At 51.2% G+C, this 22,172-nt stretch overlaps 9 protein-coding genes across 9 annotated transcripts; 6 read left to right on the top strand and 3 right to left on the bottom strand.

The window, feature by feature from the left end:
- Nucleotides 1-292: 292 nt before the first annotated feature.
- On the top strand, nt 293-1,532 carry NEUTE1DRAFT_130958 (uncharacterized protein; the record flags this gene model as incomplete). The annotated part of the gene is made up of 3 exons (XM_009854647.1): nt 293-449; nt 554-792; nt 863-1,532. The coding sequence occupies 3 exons, from the start codon at nt 293-295 to the stop codon at nt 1,364-1,366; spliced, it is 900 nt and encodes a 299-aa protein (XP_009852949.1).
- A 1,261-nt stretch (nt 1,533-2,793) lies between these two features.
- NEUTE1DRAFT_47962 (uncharacterized protein) lies at nt 2,794-3,632 on the top strand (the record flags this gene model as incomplete). The annotated part of the gene is made up of 2 exons (XM_009854518.1): nt 2,794-3,385; nt 3,514-3,632. Coding segments are annotated over 2 exons (711 nt in total), but the record flags the coding sequence as incomplete, so codon positions are not given.
- Nucleotides 3,633-6,307: 2,675 nt separating this feature from the next.
- Nucleotides 6,308-6,730, top strand: NEUTE1DRAFT_47706 (uncharacterized protein; the record flags this gene model as incomplete). Its single annotated transcript, XM_009854498.1, has 2 exons — nt 6,308-6,510; nt 6,625-6,730. The coding sequence occupies 2 exons, from the start codon at nt 6,308-6,310 to the stop codon at nt 6,728-6,730; spliced, it is 309 nt and encodes a 102-aa protein (XP_009852800.1).
- A 734-nt stretch (nt 6,731-7,464) lies between these two features.
- Nucleotides 7,465-8,298, top strand: NEUTE1DRAFT_66466 (uncharacterized protein; the record flags this gene model as incomplete). Its single annotated transcript, XM_009854646.1, has 3 exons — nt 7,465-7,853; nt 8,035-8,069; nt 8,142-8,298. 3 exons carry the CDS (start codon nt 7,465-7,467, stop codon nt 8,258-8,260), a joined length of 543 nt encoding a protein of 180 aa, XP_009852948.1.
- A 591-nt stretch (nt 8,299-8,889) lies between these two features.
- Nucleotides 8,890-10,113, top strand: NEUTE1DRAFT_85151 (uncharacterized protein; the record flags this gene model as incomplete). Its single annotated transcript, XM_009854645.1, has 2 exons — nt 8,890-9,342; nt 9,443-10,113. 2 exons carry the CDS (start codon nt 8,924-8,926, stop codon nt 10,053-10,055), a joined length of 1,032 nt encoding a protein of 343 aa, XP_009852947.1.
- Nucleotides 10,114-11,139: 1,026 nt separating this feature from the next.
- On the top strand, nt 11,140-12,419 carry NEUTE1DRAFT_66461 (uncharacterized protein; the record flags this gene model as incomplete). Its single annotated transcript, XM_009854644.1, has 2 exons — nt 11,140-11,501; nt 11,580-12,419. 2 exons carry the CDS (start codon nt 11,309-11,311, stop codon nt 12,206-12,208), a joined length of 822 nt encoding a protein of 273 aa, XP_009852946.1.
- Nucleotides 12,420-13,100: 681 nt separating this feature from the next.
- Nucleotides 13,101-16,227, bottom strand: NEUTE1DRAFT_123599 (uncharacterized protein; the record flags this gene model as incomplete). The annotated part of the gene is made up of 2 exons (XM_009854643.1): nt 13,101-15,691; nt 16,205-16,227. 2 exons carry the CDS (start codon nt 16,225-16,227, stop codon nt 13,429-13,431), a joined length of 2,286 nt encoding a protein of 761 aa, XP_009852945.1.
- A 468-nt stretch (nt 16,228-16,695) lies between these two features.
- Nucleotides 16,696-17,290, bottom strand: NEUTE1DRAFT_147701 (uncharacterized protein; the record flags this gene model as incomplete). The annotated part of the gene is made up of 2 exons (XM_009854642.1): nt 16,696-17,132; nt 17,201-17,290. 2 exons carry the CDS (start codon nt 17,288-17,290, stop codon nt 16,950-16,952), a joined length of 273 nt encoding a protein of 90 aa, XP_009852944.1.
- A 2,865-nt stretch (nt 17,291-20,155) lies between these two features.
- On the bottom strand, nt 20,156-21,446 carry NEUTE1DRAFT_102528 (uncharacterized protein; the record flags this gene model as incomplete). The annotated part of the gene is made up of 2 exons (XM_009854641.1): nt 20,156-20,386; nt 20,667-21,446. 2 exons carry the CDS (start codon nt 21,444-21,446, stop codon nt 20,156-20,158), a joined length of 1,011 nt encoding a protein of 336 aa, XP_009852943.1.
- Nucleotides 21,447-22,172: the final 726 nt, after the last annotated feature.

The raw sequence follows: 22,172 nt of genomic DNA, 5'->3' as shown, positions 1-22,172 counted from the left end.
ATCACTAGGTGCAGGCGTGGCAGGTTAGTGGAGTCTGTGTAACGAGTATCGCGCTTACGGCTTTCTTACCTTATCGATAAGCCGGGGCGGTTTGCTAGAGGTACCTAGCGCAGGTACAGATCCGGGGAAGGCTCCATTCCAGGTGCAGGGGACGGACCCGATGGCCGTTGCATATCCCAGGCCATGACGGCACTCATCCATCCCTTCGATTTTCCCTTTTTCCCTTTCCATTCAACAGCTGCAGTGAGGACACTTGGACGTTTCGACTGTACAATCCAACTTCAACGTCACAATGCTCGATTATACAGAATACAACAACGTGTTTCCCTCCCCGGGATTCATAAACCCCTACGATCACAAGGGAGCCAGTGCCATCGAGACTTTTCGCAAATCATTGGGCGGCGTCCTGTTTGTGGATCGCGTCCTAAGTCAATTAAGCATCGGCCAAGGTCAGTGTACACTAGTGTAAACACCACACTACCAATAGTAACGCCCTAACAATCCATGACCTGTCATTATAGCGCGCTTCATCGCTAATCACCACTGTAACTAGGCACTGCATATCCGCCCAGAGGCGAGAACGGCTTGCGCTCCCTCCACCAACAAATCTGCCAGAGCAGCGCCTCGTCGATCCAAAAGATATCGGTTCTTTACTATCTCCTCCTCGACCATGATGACGTCCATCCAGGTCGTTCACATTGGGCGGACAGCTTTGCTGAGGAGACGGGACTGCCGAAAAAGTACCAGATCCTTATGAGGGGTCTGTGGCACATGGATCGCATGGAGTTCAAGGTGCGCCCGCCCGTTTGGTTCTGGAAGTCGCTCACTAGACATCAAGACGCTAACAAACGCTACTAAACAGTACGCAATCGAAAACCTAACCCACCCATCGCTCCCCACCGAATTCGCCGACGAGATCACCATCACCCTCGTCCGCCATCCGCTCGTCAACAAGCGCAGCTCCACCAGTCAGAGCGATTACACGCTAGCTCTCGCCTACTTTCACGCCGCCCAGCCTGTATTCACCTCATCCGAGGCTCTCGAGTTGCTCTTTGGCGCCCTAGCTCGTACCAACGTCACCGAAGCACATGATTTCTCGCGTCGCTATCCGGAGTGGACCCGCCAGCAGCTGTTTGAAAGGTTAGTGGCTTCCATTCTGGAGCAGCCGGAGAAGCTGGGGGCGAGAGGTAAGGAACTCGTTAGCGCGGCGTTGACGGGCGAGGAGGAAAGCTGGTTTCAGGAGTACTTGAGGCACGGGGAAGGAAGGAAGAGTAAAGGCGCAAATGTGCTTTTGAGGATGAGAGGGGTTGTGACGGGGAGGTTGAGCAGCACTGCCGCTATGGAGAACCTTGCTGGTTACCCGTGAGGCTGAAGAGTTGTGGATATACCTTCATGGCTCGGCATTCTTCTGTCGATAGGTTGATATCTGGCAACGGGCATAGCGACGGCGTTTGGATACTTTTGGGTCTTGCCATTGGGAGATGGTCACCTGAGTCAACATGTTTATGACCGTTTACCGTCAAACCGACGAGAATGCTCTTTTGCTTTTTCAATTTGCAGCAACGAAGGTCGAGTCTCGCTGACCGGCAGTAATGACTGGACGTTCCTGATTGGTTTCAATCAACTGAAAGAGGCATCCAAAAAAAAAAAAAACACGCTCCAAGACAATTTTGACCACCAAAAAAGGCCTGAACAGAACTTCTTTAGCTCTTTTTTGCTTGTGTAGTCCGATCGCAACTATTACTTTGAAATTTAGGTACAGAAACAACTAATGGGAAATCATGGTACAATTTGTTTGAGAATGTACATTGAGGACGAGCGCGAGATCTCAAGTACCAAAGTCACTTCTACATGTAAGCATCTCGATTTCTACCCACTGTAATGCGCTGTAAGTTCACTATAACTGAATTCTATTTTTACGCTCTATATTTGACACCAGTCACCCGATTACAAAAAAGGCGAATTTAATACCAACCTCAATTGGAATAACTAGAACCATTTATCTCATTGCTTCTTAAGTGCATCTACTTTTAAAGGTATTGAGTAGGAAAATTGAGAAGTGGCAGAGGTGAGTTTTAGCTCTTTTTGTGGGTAAAAGAATCGTAGGGCGTTTTTTGTACTAGCAACTTTCTCTCCGCCCGGGCAGTTGGGTAGCAGTGGAAGGCACCAATTCACTCTTTCCACTCTAATCTCCAGGCGGTAACCGGCGAAACTCCCGCCGTGCCACGTCAATGTCTTCCATCTTTCTTCCCTCCAACGCAAAACACCGTGACATTCCTACCATTACTATCATTCCATTTCTTTGAACAAGTCCCGCCTAAACGTCATAATGTCGACCCACCTATGCGCGGTTTGCAACCGCTTTGTACCCCACTGGCAACCGAAAGGGTTCAAATGGGGGAGTCCACATCACTCGAGTCTACACAACCTCCTTCAAGCGGCAGACGAGGGATGCTATATATGCCAGTCAATCACAAAAAGTTGCCATTGGAGGGATATATCCTACTTGACCTTCAAAGGCTTTCCGTTTGACTTTACAGTGTCTTTAGGGACTAACTATAACGGCTCTCACTTGACTCTTACAGTTGAAGCCACCTGTCTCACGGATGACTCGCCTAAACTCAGGCAAGCTATTGAAGCTCTTGACGAGATTAGGGAGAAGTGGCTACCAAAACTAGGAAGCATGTTACTCTTGGGATCAATTTCCTTTCCTTTCCATTTTCATCTCCGGCCTATCGCAAATGGTGAGTCATGTACCCTCTCGAGCAAAATAATAACAAAAAAAAGGGTTGACAGAAAAAAGGCAATCAAATTGACTTGCGAACTTTCAATACAGAAGTCACTGATGATCATGAACAAAGATCGACACCATCTTCTGTACAGCGTGAACCAGACATGATTGGTTTACTGAAGTATTGGTTCAAAGAATGTTACAACAACCACCCCTACTGCCGCCCTTCAAGTCCCTCGTTTAGTCCAACGAGGCTCTTGCTCATAGAGAATGAGTATTCTGCGAGGATAGTGGAAACAAAAGATTGCAATGCTCACTACCCATATGTTGCTCTGTCGCACTGCTGGGGAACTGTAAGCCGACTCAAACTCCAGAAGAGCAACATGGTGGACCTGCTCAAGCATATCAGCATCACAGAGTTGCCAACGACCTACAGAGAAGGAATCTCTGTCACTTTGGCCCTTGGTTTCTCTTACATATGGATCGATTCGCTGTGCGTCATCCAAGACGACGAAAAGGATTGGGCTGAGGAGGCGGCCATGATGAAGGACGTCTTCGAGCATTGCTCTATCAACTTGAGTGCCACCGCGGCGCCCGACAGCTCACAAAGCAATTTCACACACAGAGATGCCACAAGTATCCTGCTCCTTGAAGGTGAGACTCCCAATAGAAGAGGGGAAAAGCATGGACCATCGAGATTCTGGTTTGCGAGAAGTTGGGTGGACCTGAGGCAAGAAGACATTGTACACTCGCCTCTCCACTCACGGGCCTGGGTATTCCAGGAGGCGAACTTAGCTCGGCGCCGCATCGACCTCGCTCGATCCCAGATGTGGTGGCATTGCCAACAACACTGGGCTTGCGAGACGCATCCTTCGGGCGTATGGAGTCCAGAGGACTATGAATGGGAAACGGAAGAGAGCCAACAATATTACAACATGTGCAAGCGAAGAGATAACCATAACGCATCGTTAGGTATGTCTTCACTAAGCGGGCCAATTACTAGCCATACCTGGTTTGAGGGAGACTACCGACGCGATTGGCTTGGAAAAATCCACAGATATTCCAGTTGCGATATCACCAAGACAAAAGACAGGCTAATAGCCTTTTCCGGGATTGCTCAACGATACGCTCAAGATCAAGGACATGACCTCAATGACTATCTGGCCGGCATCTGGCGCCAAGAACTCCCTCATTATCTTCTCTTTCGGGCGACTCACGAAAAACCAACGTACCGCTCGGATGAATATCGCGCTCCTTCTTGGTCCTGGATCTCGCTGGAAGGACCTGTTCGCCCCCCACCCCCCCAACATAGCAACCTATTGCTCTCGTGGTCGATGTGCAAGGTCATTACAGCAAAAACCATCCATCAGTCCGAGCGTTATAAAGCTGGGGAGGTAAAAGGAGGCGTCATCCATTTGAAGGGCTGTTTAGTTGAAGTGCTACTGGGCAGTCAGGCACCCAAGTGGCCTGGCCATCCAAGATATGAAGGGCCAGCCACTAAGATAATCGGTCCCGGCGCCTTCGATGAACGTCTGAATGGCAAAGATTCAGTCAGCTATCTTGAGCATCCCCAGGGCCAGCTTGACCAAAGAAAAGAGGGAATCGTGGACGGTGCGGTACGAAGATCGATTAGCTTCCAAACTCTGAACGAGCTGTCCGAGAATATTCGACTATTTATCCTCCCAATTACAGGGGAAATCATCTACGAAGAATTCAAACCAGTTTTCTCATGTCTTCTTCTCTGTCAGACGTCGGATGACTGCGTGGCAGGGAGCGACATCTATCAACGTGTAGGCTGTCTTGAGTCTGTGGAGGGGCTCAAGCCTGTTCCCGAACGGGATATCTACATCATTTGACGTTCATCATTCTTCATCTGTCGTTACAGACAGAACCACGTCAGCAAAAATTTAACACAATTTCAACTTCCTTCCACTCTGCAAATACCTATATCTACCTACTGTCTAGACTCGCTACGAAATACATACCTACCTATCGAGCTATTATCCCATGGCCACAGTCTGCCTCCAGCTTAGCCGAATCCAGCACCTTGGACACTCTCCAGTAGGTAGTTGCAAAAACAGAGACGTGATGCAAAAGTCATCAATTAGGTACATTTGCCACTTCGTCCCATATGCGGTTCCAGGTAAAGCGTAAAAAAAAAGCGTTTAAGCATCCCATCAACGGGCGAAGCAGCGACACATAACACGTGCGAACGACGCCCATCGCCTTACACCGGGAAGTCTCACTTCTTACCAGATTGGCCTTCCGAAGGGAAAAAATCCCCAACTCTTCGAATGATAAATACCTCTAAGTCTACTAGGAAGCGAGTCCATCAAAGTCCGTCCCAGGTCACTCACTGTATCTGTTAGAGACTTGTGGCAGCCCTTATCGCAGAGTGTCCTGGTAGAGAGAAACGTGGTGTGTTTTGCGTATGAAACGTGCCCGCCCGAGTTTCTAACTACCTAAAAAGTCTTGGCGCCAAGTGTTGTTAGTAAAGACACCAGTGCGTAGCGGTTAAGTTGTTAACATGCAAAACTACCTTCCGTTCCAGCGGTCGGGCGGTCAAACCACCATCTCCGGGACGGCGTCTGATGATGCAGAAGGTACTGTACTGCCTTGATACAGGAATTACTATGCTATGTCCAGAAGAGCAGGAACTCAGGGTTGGCTGAGAAGGAGGAAAGTGAGGAAGGAAGGAAACCATCAACGTAGAGGAAGGAACGAAACCAGCGACAGACAGAGGGAAGAGAGGACTGCCCAAACCAGAGTAGGCCGGTATGTAGGGGCGACTAGAAATGTGTATATAATCATGAAAGTCACCCTAATTTCATGATTTGGGTGGTTTTCCCTTTTGGAATACAGAATCTAGCAATTTTTCCGGATCTTTTGGCATACTACAACCTTTTTCCACTGCAGCTCTTCTTACACCGAGGCTCAGCCTACCCTGGTGCTGCCCGTCGGTAGTATGATTCGCCCAGTGTCGCGAATGCAAGTAACTGGCAAACCACCCAACCGAACCAACATGACCAACAGCACCAACCACGGCAACGACATGGCAAACAACCCTAAATACTTGTTTTTTGCGGAAACTAACATGAGACTTTCTATACCTCGAGCTGCTTGATCCGGGTGATCAGGCTGGCACCGCACTTGACCCAACAAAACGAAGTTTTTCAGATTCCCGCATCACCTCCACCACGAGTCCCAACGAAACCAACATTTTCTGCATCTTTGACCTTCCGTTCATGGAGAAATCAAGGAAAGGGGGTGCTAGAAGCCAACGTCAAGTCTGAAAGGGCAGATACTGGCGGAAGTCAATAGGTCGCGGTATAAAGGGTGAGAATCCCACCAATGTCTACCACAGGACCACTAATCCATCCCAACCCACTACTTCCACAACTCACTCTCTTACCGCAACAACTCACCATGAAGTTCACCCACCTCTCACCCTTAGCCGACTGGGCCATCATCACCCCCTCCACAACAGCAGCTCCCACTTCTAACCCCAATGTTCCATCCAACTTCACTCCAGAACAAGCCATTTCCACTTCTTACAACTCCCGCAATAAGTCATCCATGGCAAAACGCGAGGTCAGATGCGACATCATCCCAGGCGACCCTAGAATGTGGGAGTCCCACGGAAGGTTTTGCCTACTTGATTTCTACTTGCACCCAAACGAAGAGGTAGTCATCCCTCAAGCAGGCACGGACTTGTGCGTCAGGGGCAGTGGGAAGCTGCGCGCAGGGGTAAGTGGGGATGGAGACCGGAGAACTACCAAGTGAGTTTTCCCCATCCCCCAACCTTTCATTCTTGTGCACATTCGGGTTGATTGGGGCTTTTGAAAGGTGTTTGGTGGCTTAAGCATGAAGAGGCTGTAATGTTTGGATGATAGACAAGGTGGAAAGGGCAGTGTTTGGTGCGTAGGGGAAATGTGGGGCTTGGTGGAAGAAGGGTGGGATGAAAAGGAAAGGATTGGAAGCCAAGTAGATGTAGGATGAAAGTTGTGGAAGTGATTATTAACGAAAGGGCGATGCGGTTATGGTGTAGAGGAGCGATTTCCAAGGCTGCGTCGAGGATCTTGGGTGAGTTTTCATCTTGGCTAGTACTCGGAAGGGGGAGTTGAGGATTGTTGAGTTCAGTCACTTGTGCTGATAGTGTGAAATACAGATACTTGTAGCAAGGATGGCTGGGTGGTTGGCACGGACAGCCTGGAGGGCACGAGTATCTGGCTGGTGTTCTCGAAGTAACTGAGATGGATGAAGAATTACACAGTAGGGGTGAACTTGGGGGCATTCGAGTTGATCTTCGTGATGGCGGCCAGGAAGAACTGGAAGCATATAGGATGAATCTGGAGAAATTGCTCATTAATTGTGTTTCTTGACAACCATTTCATCTCGTTAACAAAGCACGCATGAATCAAGTTACCTACTCACCGACTTCAAATTTTCTCCGTTCTCTAGTATGAGCTGGAATCAGTCAGACGGCGCAGACTGGACGATAGACAAACGTTCTCGAAGGCAGCCTCAGAATCGTCTCATCACCATCATCGCCATGAGGATAATCCACCAGTAGCTAAACTCGAAACTATAAAAGAACCCCATATCCCCCCCTCCCCATCCACTACTTTTCCCTCATCATCAACAAACCTCACTGCCTCCTCGTACCAACCTTTACCCCATCCCTCATCAAACCACTCACTCACAACTCACCGCCAACCAACTAACCACCCAAAATGCAACTCTCCACCATCCCCTCTCTCTTCCTCGGCCTCACGGCTTTCATCGCCCCCCTGGCTCTCGCCTCTCCTACCCCCATCAACGGCAACAGCAACAGCAACGACAACACCAACCTGCCCTTCAACCTAATCAACAAACACCACAAGACCGTCGTCACCACCAGCCGCCGCCAAACTGGTTCTTCCACAGTCGACACCACCCCGACCTGCGTGTCCGACCCGGAAGGGTTCATGACCATGTTCGACGCACGCTCTTGTCTCGAGGAGATTGCTGCCAAGGGCAGCGAGCAGTTGACTGTGCCGGCGCCGGGGATGGCGTTGTGCGAGAGGAGCAGTGGCAAGTTTTGGGCGGGGGTTAGTATGCGGGGGACGCAGGTTGCTGATGCGTGAGTATTTTTTTTCCTTTTTCTTTTTTCTTTTTTGGACTGCTGGACTGGGAGTGACTAGACATAGGTGCTGGTGGGGTGAAGGGTGGGAACGGGAAGAAGGAAAGGAAGGAAGGGGACTAGTGATGATTGGGATAAGGTGCTGACCGTGACTGACTGAAACGTGGTGGGGTGGATGTAGGTCCGACATCGCTGCTGCTGGACAACATATTCTGGGTGAGTACAACATTTGAATTCTCGAATAATGTTATTTTGAGTAAAAAAATCGCTGACAGAGGATATATGTAGACGCCTGCAAGTTCGACGGCGTTGTGGGCATGCAGACTGAGATGACGGGTGGTGGAGCGTACGTGGCTACCAATGGCAACATCTATGTCATGTTCTCCAAGGATGAGGAGGATGATTGATTATCCAGTTTCTTACGGATTGTTTCTGTCGCCTTTGGGTGAATAAGAAACTGGGCGGGCAATCGAGGAACACGAATGGATCTGGAGAAAGAAAAGAGAATGTGGTGAGGATTTGGGGTACCACGTGGTTGGTCCTGCGTCTTATGGTAGACGGTCGTACACCTACAGGGGGAGCTTATTTCCATATTAGGACGGGCCGCCCGGTTATCCTCGGCCATGGGTTTTGCTTGCGATACCTAACTAGGGGTAACATGATTCGGCTGGACGCGGATATGGAAGGATAGGAACATTCATGAATGCGACTTCGATTGATGCCTCGCATCTTTGAGGAGAAAATCTCTTGTATAATTGCAGTGATGCTGGATGATATTTTCCGTTCGGCTTGTGAATTCCATGTTAGTGCAACTGCTTCTAAAGCTCGGCGTTGTGGGGGAGTTCTATAACAGCGGCAGGGGCAGCTCTCTCCGCATCTCCGGGGAAAAACACGACGTCATTTGCAGCTTCCTCCCGCTGAAGCTCATGCCGCTCTCCACCCAATTTTTGGGCCGAGCTCACTGATAAGATTTATCGATTCCACATCTCGGGACTTGTGTTTCCATTGTCGCAATTGCATCTTCCATTCGACATCACCGGCCAATTGCATCAACCAAACTCACCCACAATATGGCCGTCAGAATCGCCCTCCCGCGCAACACGACCTCGTCGTTCCGCCGCTTCGTCCGCGTCGCCGGCCGCTTCTACTCGACCGAGGCCCCCGCCGGCCCCATCATCCGGGTGACCAACCTTCCGGCGCCCAACTCGGGTCACATCCGCATTCTCGAGCTCAACCGCCCTGCCGCGCGCAACGCCATCTCGCGTGCTCTGTTGTCTTCGCTCCGCGACGAGATTGACGATGTCCACTCGCAGTACGATGCCGCGACCGGCGAGGAGAAGCCCGTGGCTTCGTGGCAGAAGCGCTTCGGCGGCGTGGCTGGCGAGGATGAAAAGGGCCCTACCCGCGCGCTGATTATTTCTTCGGCTGTTGACACCAGCTTTTGCGCGGGGGCGGATTTGAAGGAGCGCAAGGGGTTTTCGCAGGAGGAGTAAGCTTTTACCTTTTCTTTTCTTTTTTCTTTTCAACCCTTCCCAACTTTTCCCCAACCATCCGGATGGCTAACGGATTACTTTCTCCCCAAAAAACAGAACAGCGGCCTTCCTCACCTCCCTCCGCACTGCCCTCACCTCTTTGCAAAACCTCCCCATCCCCACCATCTCCGCCATCTCCTCCATCGCTCTCGGCGGCGGTCTCGAGCTCGCCCTGGCCACGCACTTCCGCGTCCTGACCTCCAATGCCGTTGTTGGCCTTCCCGAAACCCGACTAGGCATCATCCCCGGTGCCGGCGGCACCTACCGTCTGCCCCAACTCATCGGCATCCCCCGCGCGCGCGACCTGATCTTGACCGGCCGCCGCGTCAGCGCCCCTGAGGCTTATTTCCTAGGCTTGGCCGACCGCTTGGTCGAGGTCGCGCCCGAGTCCGAGGAGCAGGCCAAGGAGTGGGCGGCCATGGAGCAGGAGCCGAGGGACAAGATGGTGCTGAGCCTGGCGCGCAGGACGGCGCTGAGCGAGGCGGTCCGTCTGGCGATGGAGATTTGCGAGGGCGGCCCGGTCGCCATCAGGGCCGCGCTCAAGGCCGTGCAAGAGCCCAGTGAGATGGTGGAGAACGATATGTATCTGAGGGTGGTGAGGACGGAGGACCGCGATGAGGCATTGAAGGCGTTTGCGGAGAAGAGGAAGCCTGTCTTCAAGGGGCGGTAAATGCGTTGTTGTAGAGTGATGTGCAATTTTGAAAATACCATTACCAGTTTGAAGTCAAACAGCACATGACTGAAAAGACTGAGTGGAAAAGTGATGGGGTCACCGGGGTTCCTCCTCATGGATGGACCCTGGGTACATTTGTTTCCATTGCTGTAACTTGCTTCATGTTTTGTCAAGCGTCAGAAGGCGTCACGGATCCATCTGATACAGACAATCAGGTAAGGTAAGTTACAGGTTGTTGGAGGCTGTGATGCCCCTGGTGCAGGTATTTTTGGTGTAGCTAGAGGTAGGTACCTGAGTGGTAACGTCATGGAGTCCACCAAAAGGCCCATCAAGGTGCCAAGCTTTCGACATGGGTGACAGCCACGGGACTTGACGAGTTGCGATCTACCGCTCTAGGCCCCAATGGGCGCCGGTAATTACACTATCGAAAGGAGCCTCCAAAAAAACTTGTGGAAGCTCTCAACAATGTTCATGATGGTTGGTGTGAAGGTGTTTGGTGCTGGTTGCCATGTGAAGTGGAAAGTGTACATGTGGTGTTGCTTCTCGTCAAGACTCTGAATCAGGCGTTAACTACACGAACCTCGACCGAAGCACTTGTCTCAGCTCTTGAGTTCCCGCTTTTCTGACAGATTTCACTGGCATCATCGCCTCAAAACTGTCAAGCCTAGAGGATGCAGCTGTCTCCAGCGTTCCGTGCTTGTTTACATGCGAGCCATGATCGTTGGCGGTGGAGTAGCAGGTGATAGTTCCCTAATATAACCAAGGCACGGGAACTTCACAATTTGAACAATTTGAAAAAAAATATTTGTAATGTTTGGACCAAAGAAGACTGAACAAGCTGAACCGAGAATTGTGCAAGGTACGCAGGTACCTCCTTCCCTCACAAAGACCAGCGAGGTTCACACGCACCTTCCCCGCAAGAGGACGTCATTGGCCTGCAGGGGTTACACGCAGCTGCACTTCACAATACCTATGACATCACCACAACAAAACGTGAGAGGAAGGAACAAACAAACAACCTTTTTATAAGCAACATTATCCTCGATCTCAGACAATTCCTTCTTCCCTTTCCATTCAGTCACACAAACACCGATAATCAATCAAACAACTTCCTTTTCTCCCAAACAAATAACGAGAAAAAGATCACGAACCGAATCCCAAAGCAGAGGATCTAATTTAAACTACTACAACAACAACAACACCCAAGATACCCAACACATAAACACAACAACAAACCACACATCATCACAATGTCCGCCTTCACAATTGCTACTCGCAGGGTCGCCACCCAGATCCCCCGCGCCGCCGCCGCTTCTACGCCCCGCGCCGCCTTCTCTTCCTCCGTCACCCTTCAAAAGTCCATCTCCGAGACCGTAAAGGACACCCTCAACACCGTCAACCGCGCTGTTTCTGACAAGGCCCTCGATGGCATGGACATTGGCTGTACGCATCCTCCCTCTTTTCTCTCCCCCTCATTCATTCAACAAACAACATTCACTAACTCATTCCCTCCTCAAACAGCCAATGTAGCCTCAAAACTCAAAGAAACCGCTGACACCCTCACCAACGCCTCCTCCCCCTCCGACCTCGCCTCCCGCGTCAAGGACGCCGCCAGCAACGCCGCCTCGGACGCCGCCGACGCCATCCCCAAGGACGTCAAGGGCAAGGCCTCCGAGCTTGCTGGTGAGGCCAAGGGCAAGGCTTCTGAGCTGACAGGCAAGGCCAAAGGTGCCGCCAATGAGGCCACCTCGGGTAACGTTTCGGAGCTGGCGGGAGAAGCCAAGGGCAAGGCTTCCGAGCTTGCTGGTGAGGCCAAGGGCAAGGCGTCTGAGTTGGCGGGCAAGGCCAAGGGCGCTGCGAACGAAGCGACGAGCGGGAACTTGTCGGGCGCTGCTTCTGAGCTGACTGGCGAGGCTAAGGGCAAGGCTTCGGAGCTCGCTGGCAAGGCCAAGGGTGCTGCCAACGAGGCTGCTGGTGGTGATGTGCAGGGAAAGGCCCAGGAGCTCAAGGATGAGGCGAGCGGTAAGGCCAGCGAGCTCGCCGGTAAGGCGAAGGGTGCCGTGAGCGAGGGACAAGGGAAGGCCAAGGGTATGGCTCAGGAGACGGAGAAGATGGCCAAGGAGGCTGGCAAGCAATCTGAGTTCTCTTAAAGGGGGTTCAACCGAGAAAAAGGACGGAATTTGCATTTGGAATTGAAGACCGGGACCATTCAGTTTCACAGGGATGGATGGATGGATGGGTAAAGGGAAAGCAGAGGCGTTCAGGGACGCGCGCACAGCAGTTATTGATTGCATCATGATGACTATCACGAAGTTTTCCTCTTATAAAAATCATCAAGAGTCGAATCGTAATATTTATCACATTTCACTTCACCTTTTGCTGTACCTTTTTAAACGTGAACATGTTTCTCAGCAAAGTATCAAAAATGTATCAGCGCACAACACCCAACTTCCTATCAAAACTGCCCGAAAGGCAAAGGAAGCCAGGATAAAAAGAAGAAAAAAGATTATTCTTCTCCCACCACTTGTACTCTTGGTACAAAATCCCACCAAAGTGACACTGACAAGTTCTCTCCCATTTGGGATTTGCTTGCTTTGATGTACCGCTCGGAATACAGAGCCTGGAATCAAGGATTGGTCTCGCCTTGTGCTCCACCTGAACGTGCGGAAATATTTGTAAAGGAGGAATAATTTGGGAGGAAATGGGGAGTATATGGGAGGGATATATAGGATATGTGTGAAATGTATGGAATGTGTTGGGTGTGTAGGTAGGTAGGTAAACAGGTAGACTTGTAGGAAGTGGAAGTGGAAGTGGAAAAAAAATAGAAATAAAAATAAAAAGATTACAAAAAAAAAAAAAAAAAAAAAAATTGACGAAGGGGGTTTGTTTGACTGGGATGTGAAAATAAAACTGATGGGAATGCTTGTTGAGGTTAGCTGGTAATGTAAGGCATGGACTTAAACGTCGAGAAAATAAAGGGGGTCAAGGGAAAAAAATGGACAAGTGGAAGTTGGTAGCAAGGGTGCAAACGGTCCCTGCCTGACTGAAGAGACGATGCTGGAATTGTCTTTCGTTCTCGTTCAAGGATATCTTCAAAATGTCCTTCTCGTTTTGGAAATAGTTAGTATTGTCGGGTATCTGTAGACAACTTTCCATATTCCTCCCCTCCATTTGTTCTCATCCGTAGGTAGGTAGTGTAGTGTGCTACTCGGCACTGCTTGTCGTCGGTACTGTTCTTTCGGAGGCAGACTGGTGTTGGAGTGGATTTATACGCCGGTCGTGTCATGCGGATCGATGTGCGGCGTCTCCAAGTCGGTGTTATCGCGTCCGTCCCGTAGATATATTGTCGCCATGTCAAGCCCGCAAACGTTCAGCCCTCCTCGAAGAACACCCTCTTAGTCCCCTGTTTACCCCTCTGACTCTCCATCTCCTCCAACTCCCTGTCAATCTCCATGATATCCATTAACTCGGCCTCGATGTCTCTTCCTTCCGCCTCCGACTTGTCATCCTCCACGTCCGCAGCAAAGTTCAGGTCATTGATGAACAACAAGCCCGGATCACGGCCCTGGCTCTGACTCTTTCCTCCTCCACCATAGGCACTAAACGCAACAGTGTCTTGGCTATCGGCAGCGACCCCTCCCTCGTCAATCTCTTGTGTTGATCCCGCGCCGTCGAAGCTTGCGCTCGGGGATTTGACTGCTGCCTCCAACAGTTTGGGTCTGAGCAGTTTCTCCCCGTTTTCAGGACGGGCCAAGCTGAGGTTGAACACCCTGGAGCTGGGTTGTTCGGGCTTCGGGAAGGCGATGATTGCCTTGGCGGTGCCGCTGGTAAGATCCAGCCTGGCTTTCTTACGGGCAGGTAGGGGTATCAGACGGCGTTCGGTGGATGAGAACGGACCGGCGGCGGCGGCTGCTGCTGCGGCAGCTTGATCGAAGGCATCTTCGTTTTCGTGGATGACTACCATTCTACTTTCGCCTAGCAAGATGATCTCGATAGGGAGCTGCTTCCCTTCTGTTGACTCGGTGAGAGACCCGGTCGAGCGCGGGATGGCGGTGGCTGCTGTGAGGCGCTCGCCTAGTAAGCCGGCGTTGAGGTCGGTGAGGCGGAGCATTCGCGCGGCCGGTTGGGTGCTGCTGGTCCAAAGGCTGCCTCCAGTTCGCTGAAGCTGGGCGTCCCAGAAGCGGGAGAGGATGGGGATGGTGCAGACGATAGGGTTAGTGTGATCGGCGCCGGTGTTGGAAAGCCATAGGATTGCAGACTCTTCGCCTAGGCCGTTGCGAGGGAGGGGAAGTTGGGAAACGTAAACGCCGCCTCTGACGGTGGCAAGCTTCTCGGGGGCGCTGGCGCTAGCGGAAACCGCCGAGGGGACGATGAGGGGTGCGGATTTCTGTGTTGTGGTGGGAAGGTTGCGCTGGGGCTGCGGACCGGTAGCGGTTCCCTCTAGATAGCCTGAGACGCTGAATTGGGTGAGTGCTGACCCGCGGAGGCCAGAGCTGGCCTTGGTAAAGAGACCGGCCGAGGAGGCAGTGGTCGGGTTGGCGTTGTCAATGTCCCAGATACCCCACTGACCATCGGCCAGCAGCACGAGAATCGCCCGGCCATGGGCCATCCACTCGGCGCCGACGACGGGTTTGCGCGACGTGGACATGCCCGTCCCGCGGGCGAATGGTTGGTAGAGGGAGATTAGCCATGAGCCTTGGGTGGGGAATGGGCCCTCTGAGGTATCGTCCGAAGGTAGAGATGGGATGGAGTAGTCGTAAATTCGCACCGCATGCGCTGGATCAACAACAAGAAGCTGTGTGACGTGCAGCGGGTTGAATGAGATGCCGCCGAGTGGTGATGGAAGGTACTCAGTCTGGAACGGTTCGACACGAGCAGTCGTGCCGGGCGTTGCGTCCAAGGGAACATCCCAGAAGCGAAGGGTTCCGCTCGCCTCGCGCGTGTGTGCTGCAACAACGACACGGGTTACAGACCCCTTACGGCCCTGTGATGACTCCGACCCTGGCTGCTCCTTCACGAGCGTAATGGCGACTCCTTCCGAAGGTTTGCGCTGGCCTGCTAGCAATGTCAGAGTCTCCCCCCATGCACCCTTGCCCGCATTTCCAGCGAGCAGGCTGTTCTTCAGCGCCGGCCGCGCCTTGCTCTCGTTTGATGGGGGTGTCAGTGGTAGTGTCACGACAAAGACGTCGCCGTTGGCGCATGTGACGGCAAAGACGAGTTTCTCTTTCAGGATCTGCGCTCCGTTCCAGGCTTCGTCTTGGGCGGTGCAGGTGGGCATGGGCAATACAGCGATGTGGTGGACGGCTGTGCCAAATGCCAGGTCGAGAGTCTGGACAATATCGGCGAGTGAGGAAGCATCGGTAGTAACGGTGTCGTCGAACTCGGGCTTGTCCACGAAGGGTGTCGATGGAATGGCCGGACTCTCGTCGTCCGAGTCAATAATCATAACGGCGTCTTCCGGCTTTCCCCCATTTTGCGCCGCGCCTGCTGCTTTTTTGGATGTCTTAAGTTTGCGACCGCCTCGCCATATCAAAGCGACGCCGTTTTCGTGGCCATAGATGAGGACAGTGGAGCCTTGGGCAGTATGGACGGGGTATGTCTTGATGTCGTACACTCGGCTCTTAAGGGGGTATCTGATAGACCAAAGTCAGCTTTGCGTCTCTCCCGCGTTGGAACGGTGGTAGTGAAGGACTATGCGCACGTAAATTGTGTACTTTGCGGCGTGCGCCTTGTTCTGGGAGTGGTCGACTGCATCGTCGAAAGTCAAGGAGTTCGCAAAGAAGAATCAACAGAAAAAAGATGGATGCGCTATTGTGATGTCGTTATCATGGCCTTATCAATTGGGTATTATGGCGTCGTGAAGAGAAGCAGTATTACGGTGTGAAAGAGTGGTTGGCGATGTTGAAGATGTGGTGGTGTTGGTGGTGTTGGTGGTGTTGGTGTTGTTGGATCGATCGATGGTTTTGGAATTGACGGGAACCCTTCTGAAAATCACCGCGTCACAAACGCGCTGCAGCTTGGACCATCAGAGCTCAGAGCTCACGACATGACAGCACAGCTGGAAGTGGTCTGTGCACTAGATAGATCAATGCCAAATCACGTGTCACAGCAAGCACAGACCATTTGTGATCTTGGGCCTCGGCGACATCTTCTCGTCCTCGACTTCCATCGTCGAACAACAACACTCACCCCGTCATCCAACAAGACTTACTCAACGTCTCAATACAAGATCTGGAGTTGACAGGACGGTTTTTTTCAAATGCTTAAACCAAGTACTGCTTGATGCTATTCCTTACGCCATTCAACTCTGAACAGGATACTACCTCACTGCCTCGACATTGGCATCCACTCTATAGTGTCTACCTCTTTCAACTGATGAACAGAGCCCCATGCGATGACCTCTGGTCCCATCAAGAATCTGAGAAACATTTCTCACCCTCTTCTCATATTGTTCTCACCCTGCTACCTTTCGTTCCTCACCTTTTTCATATTCTAACCTTCTCGCCTTGCAATATTGCATAGCGATATCACGAACTTAACTATTTTCAGACACTCAATCTCTCGTTTATGCCGACTGTCGGGCCCTTTCTTGCAGATCTGTCACAGGTATCACTGGCAACAACAACACGGAACCGAATTTGAGACTGCAGTTATCCATTTTTTTTGCGGAAGAAGAACCAATGATACGGATCAAAGCCAAACAGACAACTATCCCTCCGAATTAGTCACTCCTAGTACGACACAGAGAGATCATCCCCCACACCCAGCCAGTCCAACCAAACCAACCAGTCGAAGAGGACAAGACCAACATAGCCCAATCATGTACTCATGATATCTTTCATTATCGCGAGATAAAGTCTTTTCGTCGTTTTGTCGTCGACAAGACACCGCTTAAGCGCAAGCACTGCAGATGGCAGAAGCGGCGCTGATGACGGTGGGGGCAGCCTCAATGCCGCAGCCCCCGAGAACGCAACCTTGAGCGGAAGCCACGAGCTGAGAAGATTTGGAGCATTGGCAGGCGTAGTCAGCTCCATTGCAGCCGACGGCGGAGGCAGCAGAACTGACGCAAGGGGCCTGTGAAACTGTGAGTCAATGGCTGACACAAAACTCGAGAATTTAAGGCATCGGACGGGAGAACGTACAGCGCACGCGGGCATGAGAGTGGCCTGGGGGCAGTCCTGGGCCATGGCGACGGCGCTGAAGAGAGTGAGGGCGATGGTGGTGAACTTCATTTTGAAGGTTGTTCAGGAGTCGTTTGGGGTGTTGATTGGAAATGTTGAAAGTGTTGGAAGTGAAGAGGCCGTTGATGCTGATGGTGAGCAAAGAAAAGTCGTCGATAAGCGCGGATGAGAAGGTCTCTTTATACCTTTTCCGTCCAATTCCTAACCCTTCATCCAACAACAACAACTCGGAGACACAACAACATGGGTAACGAAGCACCGAATCACACATGGCAAAACACGATCGGCCTCGGTTCCCCCCAGCCTCAACTTCTGACTTCTTCACGACGTCGGATGCCAGCAACGTGCGGCCCGTACACACAGTGTCGGTGTAAGGTTGCTTGGCCATTAGCGCCGATCTTTTTGGGCAGTAACACCAATCGTATCACTCACGAGAGGCTCTCATCCCCCGAAGGATGAAGGAGGGGTTTCCTTCACGATGCAGATCTTTCTTCCTCATCAACAATAGTTCCCCTGAAAGCAACGCAGAACTGACAAGTGTTGAGCATGATGTTGACCGAGTCGATCATGATTGGTGGGCCGGCGGGCTTACCCGCCCCTTGTCGTTGCACTAATAGACGGGACCATCCTTTCACTTTCCCCGCGGCCCGTTGCTGGCTCGATCCTTCGATGCGCAAAGAGGAATTGGTAAAGTTGATGTGGGAATGAAGGTTCGCAGGTAAATTACTACCTGAAATGGAAGGCTTTGCACGGTATATTGGACGCCTTTATGTATTCCGGATTTTCTCTCTTGTCATTATGCAATGCTTCCTCGCTTACTCACCTATCCTAAACTCCCCGCAAAAACCACGCTTTGCGAGACTGCGGGTTGCGGGGAGCTTCCCGCTTTCTTTCGGCGGGGGGTGACATCGATGGAGATCCAAGTGGGTCGGATCTTCTGTTCAACGTCAGCCATTGTGGCATTGCGTCCGTGTTGGGGGACACTGGGGGCCATGTGCACCACAATGGGAACAAGGAGGTTACATTAAACTCTGAGTTGGTGTGTGATATTGGTGAATGGTTTCCGTCCTTCTCCCTCGAGCTGCCTTTTTCCGTACGGGCACAAGGGGAGCGGGATTCATTTTCAACCCAAGCTAGTTTGCCCACGATGAATGCAAGACTGCCTCGTTGTCTTCCCCGGTTCCTTTTTATCCTTTCTTGTCATTATAAGAGGCAACTCTTCTGTGAACGGCTTTTTTGTTGAGGCATCAGAACGGAATGCCAGAAGAACGAGATAAGAAATCCTCGAGATGGAGTCAAGTCCAAACAGCCGTCCACCCTATAAACATCTGCGAGAACTACGCACCCTGGGCTCGTGGTCTAGCAGCTAAGTGGCGACGATCACCTGTCAGAACCGCTGTCAAGCCCCTATCACTCACTGCTAATATTCGCAAGTTCTCTATTTATTCTTCTGCCATCCTGACTGGCTAACAGCTGTGGAGAAACCTGTGTGGTTGTTTGTGTAGCACTGGTGGGTTGCGGTTGGACCGGTATCTAGACCACCAGAACAGTGTAGCTTGTCGATGGTATCGAAGTCTCGGTGCTACGATCCCCACTCATGTGCAAATACAACCGGGGAAAAGCAGGCGGGCAGTGTCAGAAGTCTGATCCTGAAGATGGTGAAGCACCGCAAACGCCGAGGTTGCCCAAGAGGTTGAGAGCACAGACTTGAGGATGACAACAGCATGTGAAAGGATTGCAACATCGGGGCTTGTGGCTTTGTGCGAGTTGCACTTCTCTGGTGAGTCTCTGTCAGTTCGACACAGGTCAACTAGTTGCCCGTCCTCGAGGCATCAAACCTTGTGCGTCTCACAGAACGATGAACCACATACGTCACTGGGAACAAATTTCTCCACTAAGAACCACCATCCAACTTGAGACCAAAAGGTAGTTAAATACCCTTCTCACCTGCCGCTCATCTACAAGTCGTCAATCAATCCTCCACCAGACTCTTTGTTTCCTATTAGTTCATAATCCTTTCCAGTCCAGCAGCTCTTGCTACAGCATCTCAAAATAGCTCGCCATACGCACTGATGAGAACGTGGCTAAGTGCCTATTCGCGAACGATGTGTTCTAAGCAGGCACCTTACCTTATCAATCGACCGGTTGTTCGACATTATTTCCTAGTCCCTTCTTTACTCCCACCTTGGAGTTTGGTATGTTCTTACACGTTGACACTGGTTTACCGGAGTGACCCTTCGTGACCAAGCGACTCCTGATATTGTTGAAACGCATGTTCAACGTGGCGCTCAGATACAGGTATCTTGGCGGATGTCATTCGTGTGCGAAACACGGCACGTTTTTTCAGTTAGGTATATACACCGAGTTTAGCATGTTAACTCGTTGACGCCAAGTCAACAGCGGCATATATGGAACTGAACGTAGGTTTGTTACGCTTACGACGGTTGCCAAGGTAGTTATGTCATTGATGATATCGTGGCTTTTCTAAACCATATAAGAGTACCTCTAAAAGGGATGATACCTATGGAATGGTCGATTGCTCGAAGATAGTACCTGTGATGTGAAAAAGGGAAGCAAAAACCAAGAAGATGTAAGTACTAATTGAGGACAGAAAGAAATCCTCCGAAAGAGAGATGCGTGATGAGGAAAGAAAACAAGAAGTCTGAGAAAGACAGGGAATGGCGACCGTATACATCTCGTTTTGTCTCGTTTCGTTTAAACATCTATGGAAGACATCCCCGACCGTAAAAGCGAAAACATACCTAAACCTCCCACAAGAAGCCCCGTTACCTACAGACCCATACAAACTATTGATGCACTGACAGCTGTACCTCTAGTAAAGACCCTTCACTTGCTCTCATGTCCAGATCAGATCAGCGCAGTGTTGGCAAGTGAAAAAGAGATAAAGAGGCAAAATCAGAGATTCGCCCCCCCATGCCTCAACACTTTCTGCACCTTCAACACGCACATCTCAACCAGCTTGGTGAACCCCTTTTGGAAGTCCTCTTGGATCTCGCTGATGAGCAAGGCCGTCTGCGGATCGTGCTGCGCGCTGGCGTACTCGGGGATGGCATTAAGTAGCCCGGTGTGAAGCATTTGGAGTTGAGTCGGGGGCGGTAAGACGTTTTGTATTAGGGCCTTCGATTCCTGTTTCCCGGGGGCGGATGTTAGTTACTACCTAAAATTGGGGAGGGGAGGGGGGGAAGGGGTCTTTTGTGTGTGTCTCCGACATGGATGAGATTGGGGTATGTGGGTGGTGAGATCTGATGGTGAGGTGAGGTACCTGAACATTATGCGCGATGATGGAAAAAGAGTAAGAGAGAGGGTAAGAGAGAGGGTAAGAGAGAGGGTAAGAGAGAGGGTAAGAGAGAGGGTAAGTTAGGGAAAGAAAGAGAGAAAGGTGAGAGAAAGTGAAAAGTGAACTTACCTCCTCGCTATCCTTCTTCATGATCTGCTTCCACCGCTTCGAAATGGCGTTTCCCGATCTCACCACGCCGAACTCCCTTTTCAGCTCCTCCTTGATTTGCGCCACCTTCTTCTTCTCGTGTTTGAGGCGACGAACCAGATTGTCTTGTGGTGTTGTCCAGCTGTTTGTATTTGCCGGCAGTGCCGCGTCGTTGGGCTGTGGGACTTCTGGATAGGAATTGGGCATGGATGGTCCCATCGGCGGGACAATGAAGTGGTTGTGGTCCATAAAGTTGTGACTGTTATTGTTGGGTTGGAACCCAGTGGCTGTCATACCGGGTATGGATTGATTGGGTGAGAAGACGTTGTGGTGGACCACCTGCTGCAGCGAAGGGTCGACCCCAGACTGATAGTGCAGGGGAGGGTGAGATGCTTGTGCTGCATGTGTACCTGCAGGCATCCCGAATACAGCCTGTGCCTGAAAGGCGGGATGCTGCATAACAGGAGACGGGTAGGCGGGTTGGGCTATATAGGGCGGAGTGATCGAGGGACGAGTCATGTTGAGATTTTGATCAAATCCAGGTGCCTCCAAGGTATTATATGGAGAAGTAAACTGACCCATCCTACCGGATTGTGCGCTCCCAATTTGTCGTTGTTGCCAGTCGAAGGCGTTTGGCATGGGACCAGCAAAGAAGGACACGGCCTGGTAGTGTGAAGGTGCGCTTGTCCTTGGTTGTTGAGGCTCGGGGGCACTTTCATCTTGGTCATCTTGTACCTCACTCTGGGACTGGCTAGGCGACATTGCTGCTCCGTATTGGCTGAGAGATAATGAAGTGAATAGAGTCTTGCTAGTGAACGAATGGCCTTCGTGGGACCTTTGTTCTCAATGCAAAATACGGGCTAAAGGATGTTTCTGAGTGCCAAAAAAGAAAGGTATGAGAGCATGAAGAGATATGATCAGCGGCCGTTGTGGTAATTCGACACAGGGTTGGAGTGAGTGACACTTGAAGCTGTTTGGTTCTTAATAAGCTGAAAGATCAAAGTGCACGAGACAGCGGGTGAGGTTGACGCCGCAGGTGCAAATGCCACCTGGTCGGGACGCGTCCTGAAACCCGGTTGTGCAGAAAGGTTGAAGAAAGCTTTCGAGTGGAGATAGAATATGAACAGGGCCAATGTGAATGAAGCGAAAAGAATGCGAGGTAGGCCACGGATCAAAACAAGCTCCGGAAGCGTGTGAAGGGACCTCGCAATGTTCTGATGAAAAAAAATTGGACGGCGGAGAACAGAAGATCTGGGAGGCGTGAGTTTGGGAATGCCCGTTTATATAGCCGATTTGATCTTTCTCCTGCACTTGTAGTAGCCATCCCGTTGATGGAACATCTACCTCTAGGAACTACACACCGCTCAAGAGCAGGCAATGTGCCGGCATCAAGCCAAAAAGGCCCCACCGTCTACTTTTTACGAGGTAGGACCCAAGTTATGACATCTGGATTCCGGTACTATCGTTGCGAGTCTCGTTCGTTATCGA

Source organism: Neurospora tetrasperma, assembly GCF_000213175.1.
Source record: "Neurospora tetrasperma FGSC 2508 unplaced genomic scaffold NEUTE1scaffold_5, whole genome shotgun sequence".
NCBI classification, from domain to species: Eukaryota; Fungi; Ascomycota; class Sordariomycetes; order Sordariales; family Sordariaceae; genus Neurospora; species Neurospora tetrasperma.
The sequence above is the reverse complement of the archived record's forward strand: the minus strand, read 5'-3'. Positions and strand labels throughout refer to the sequence as shown.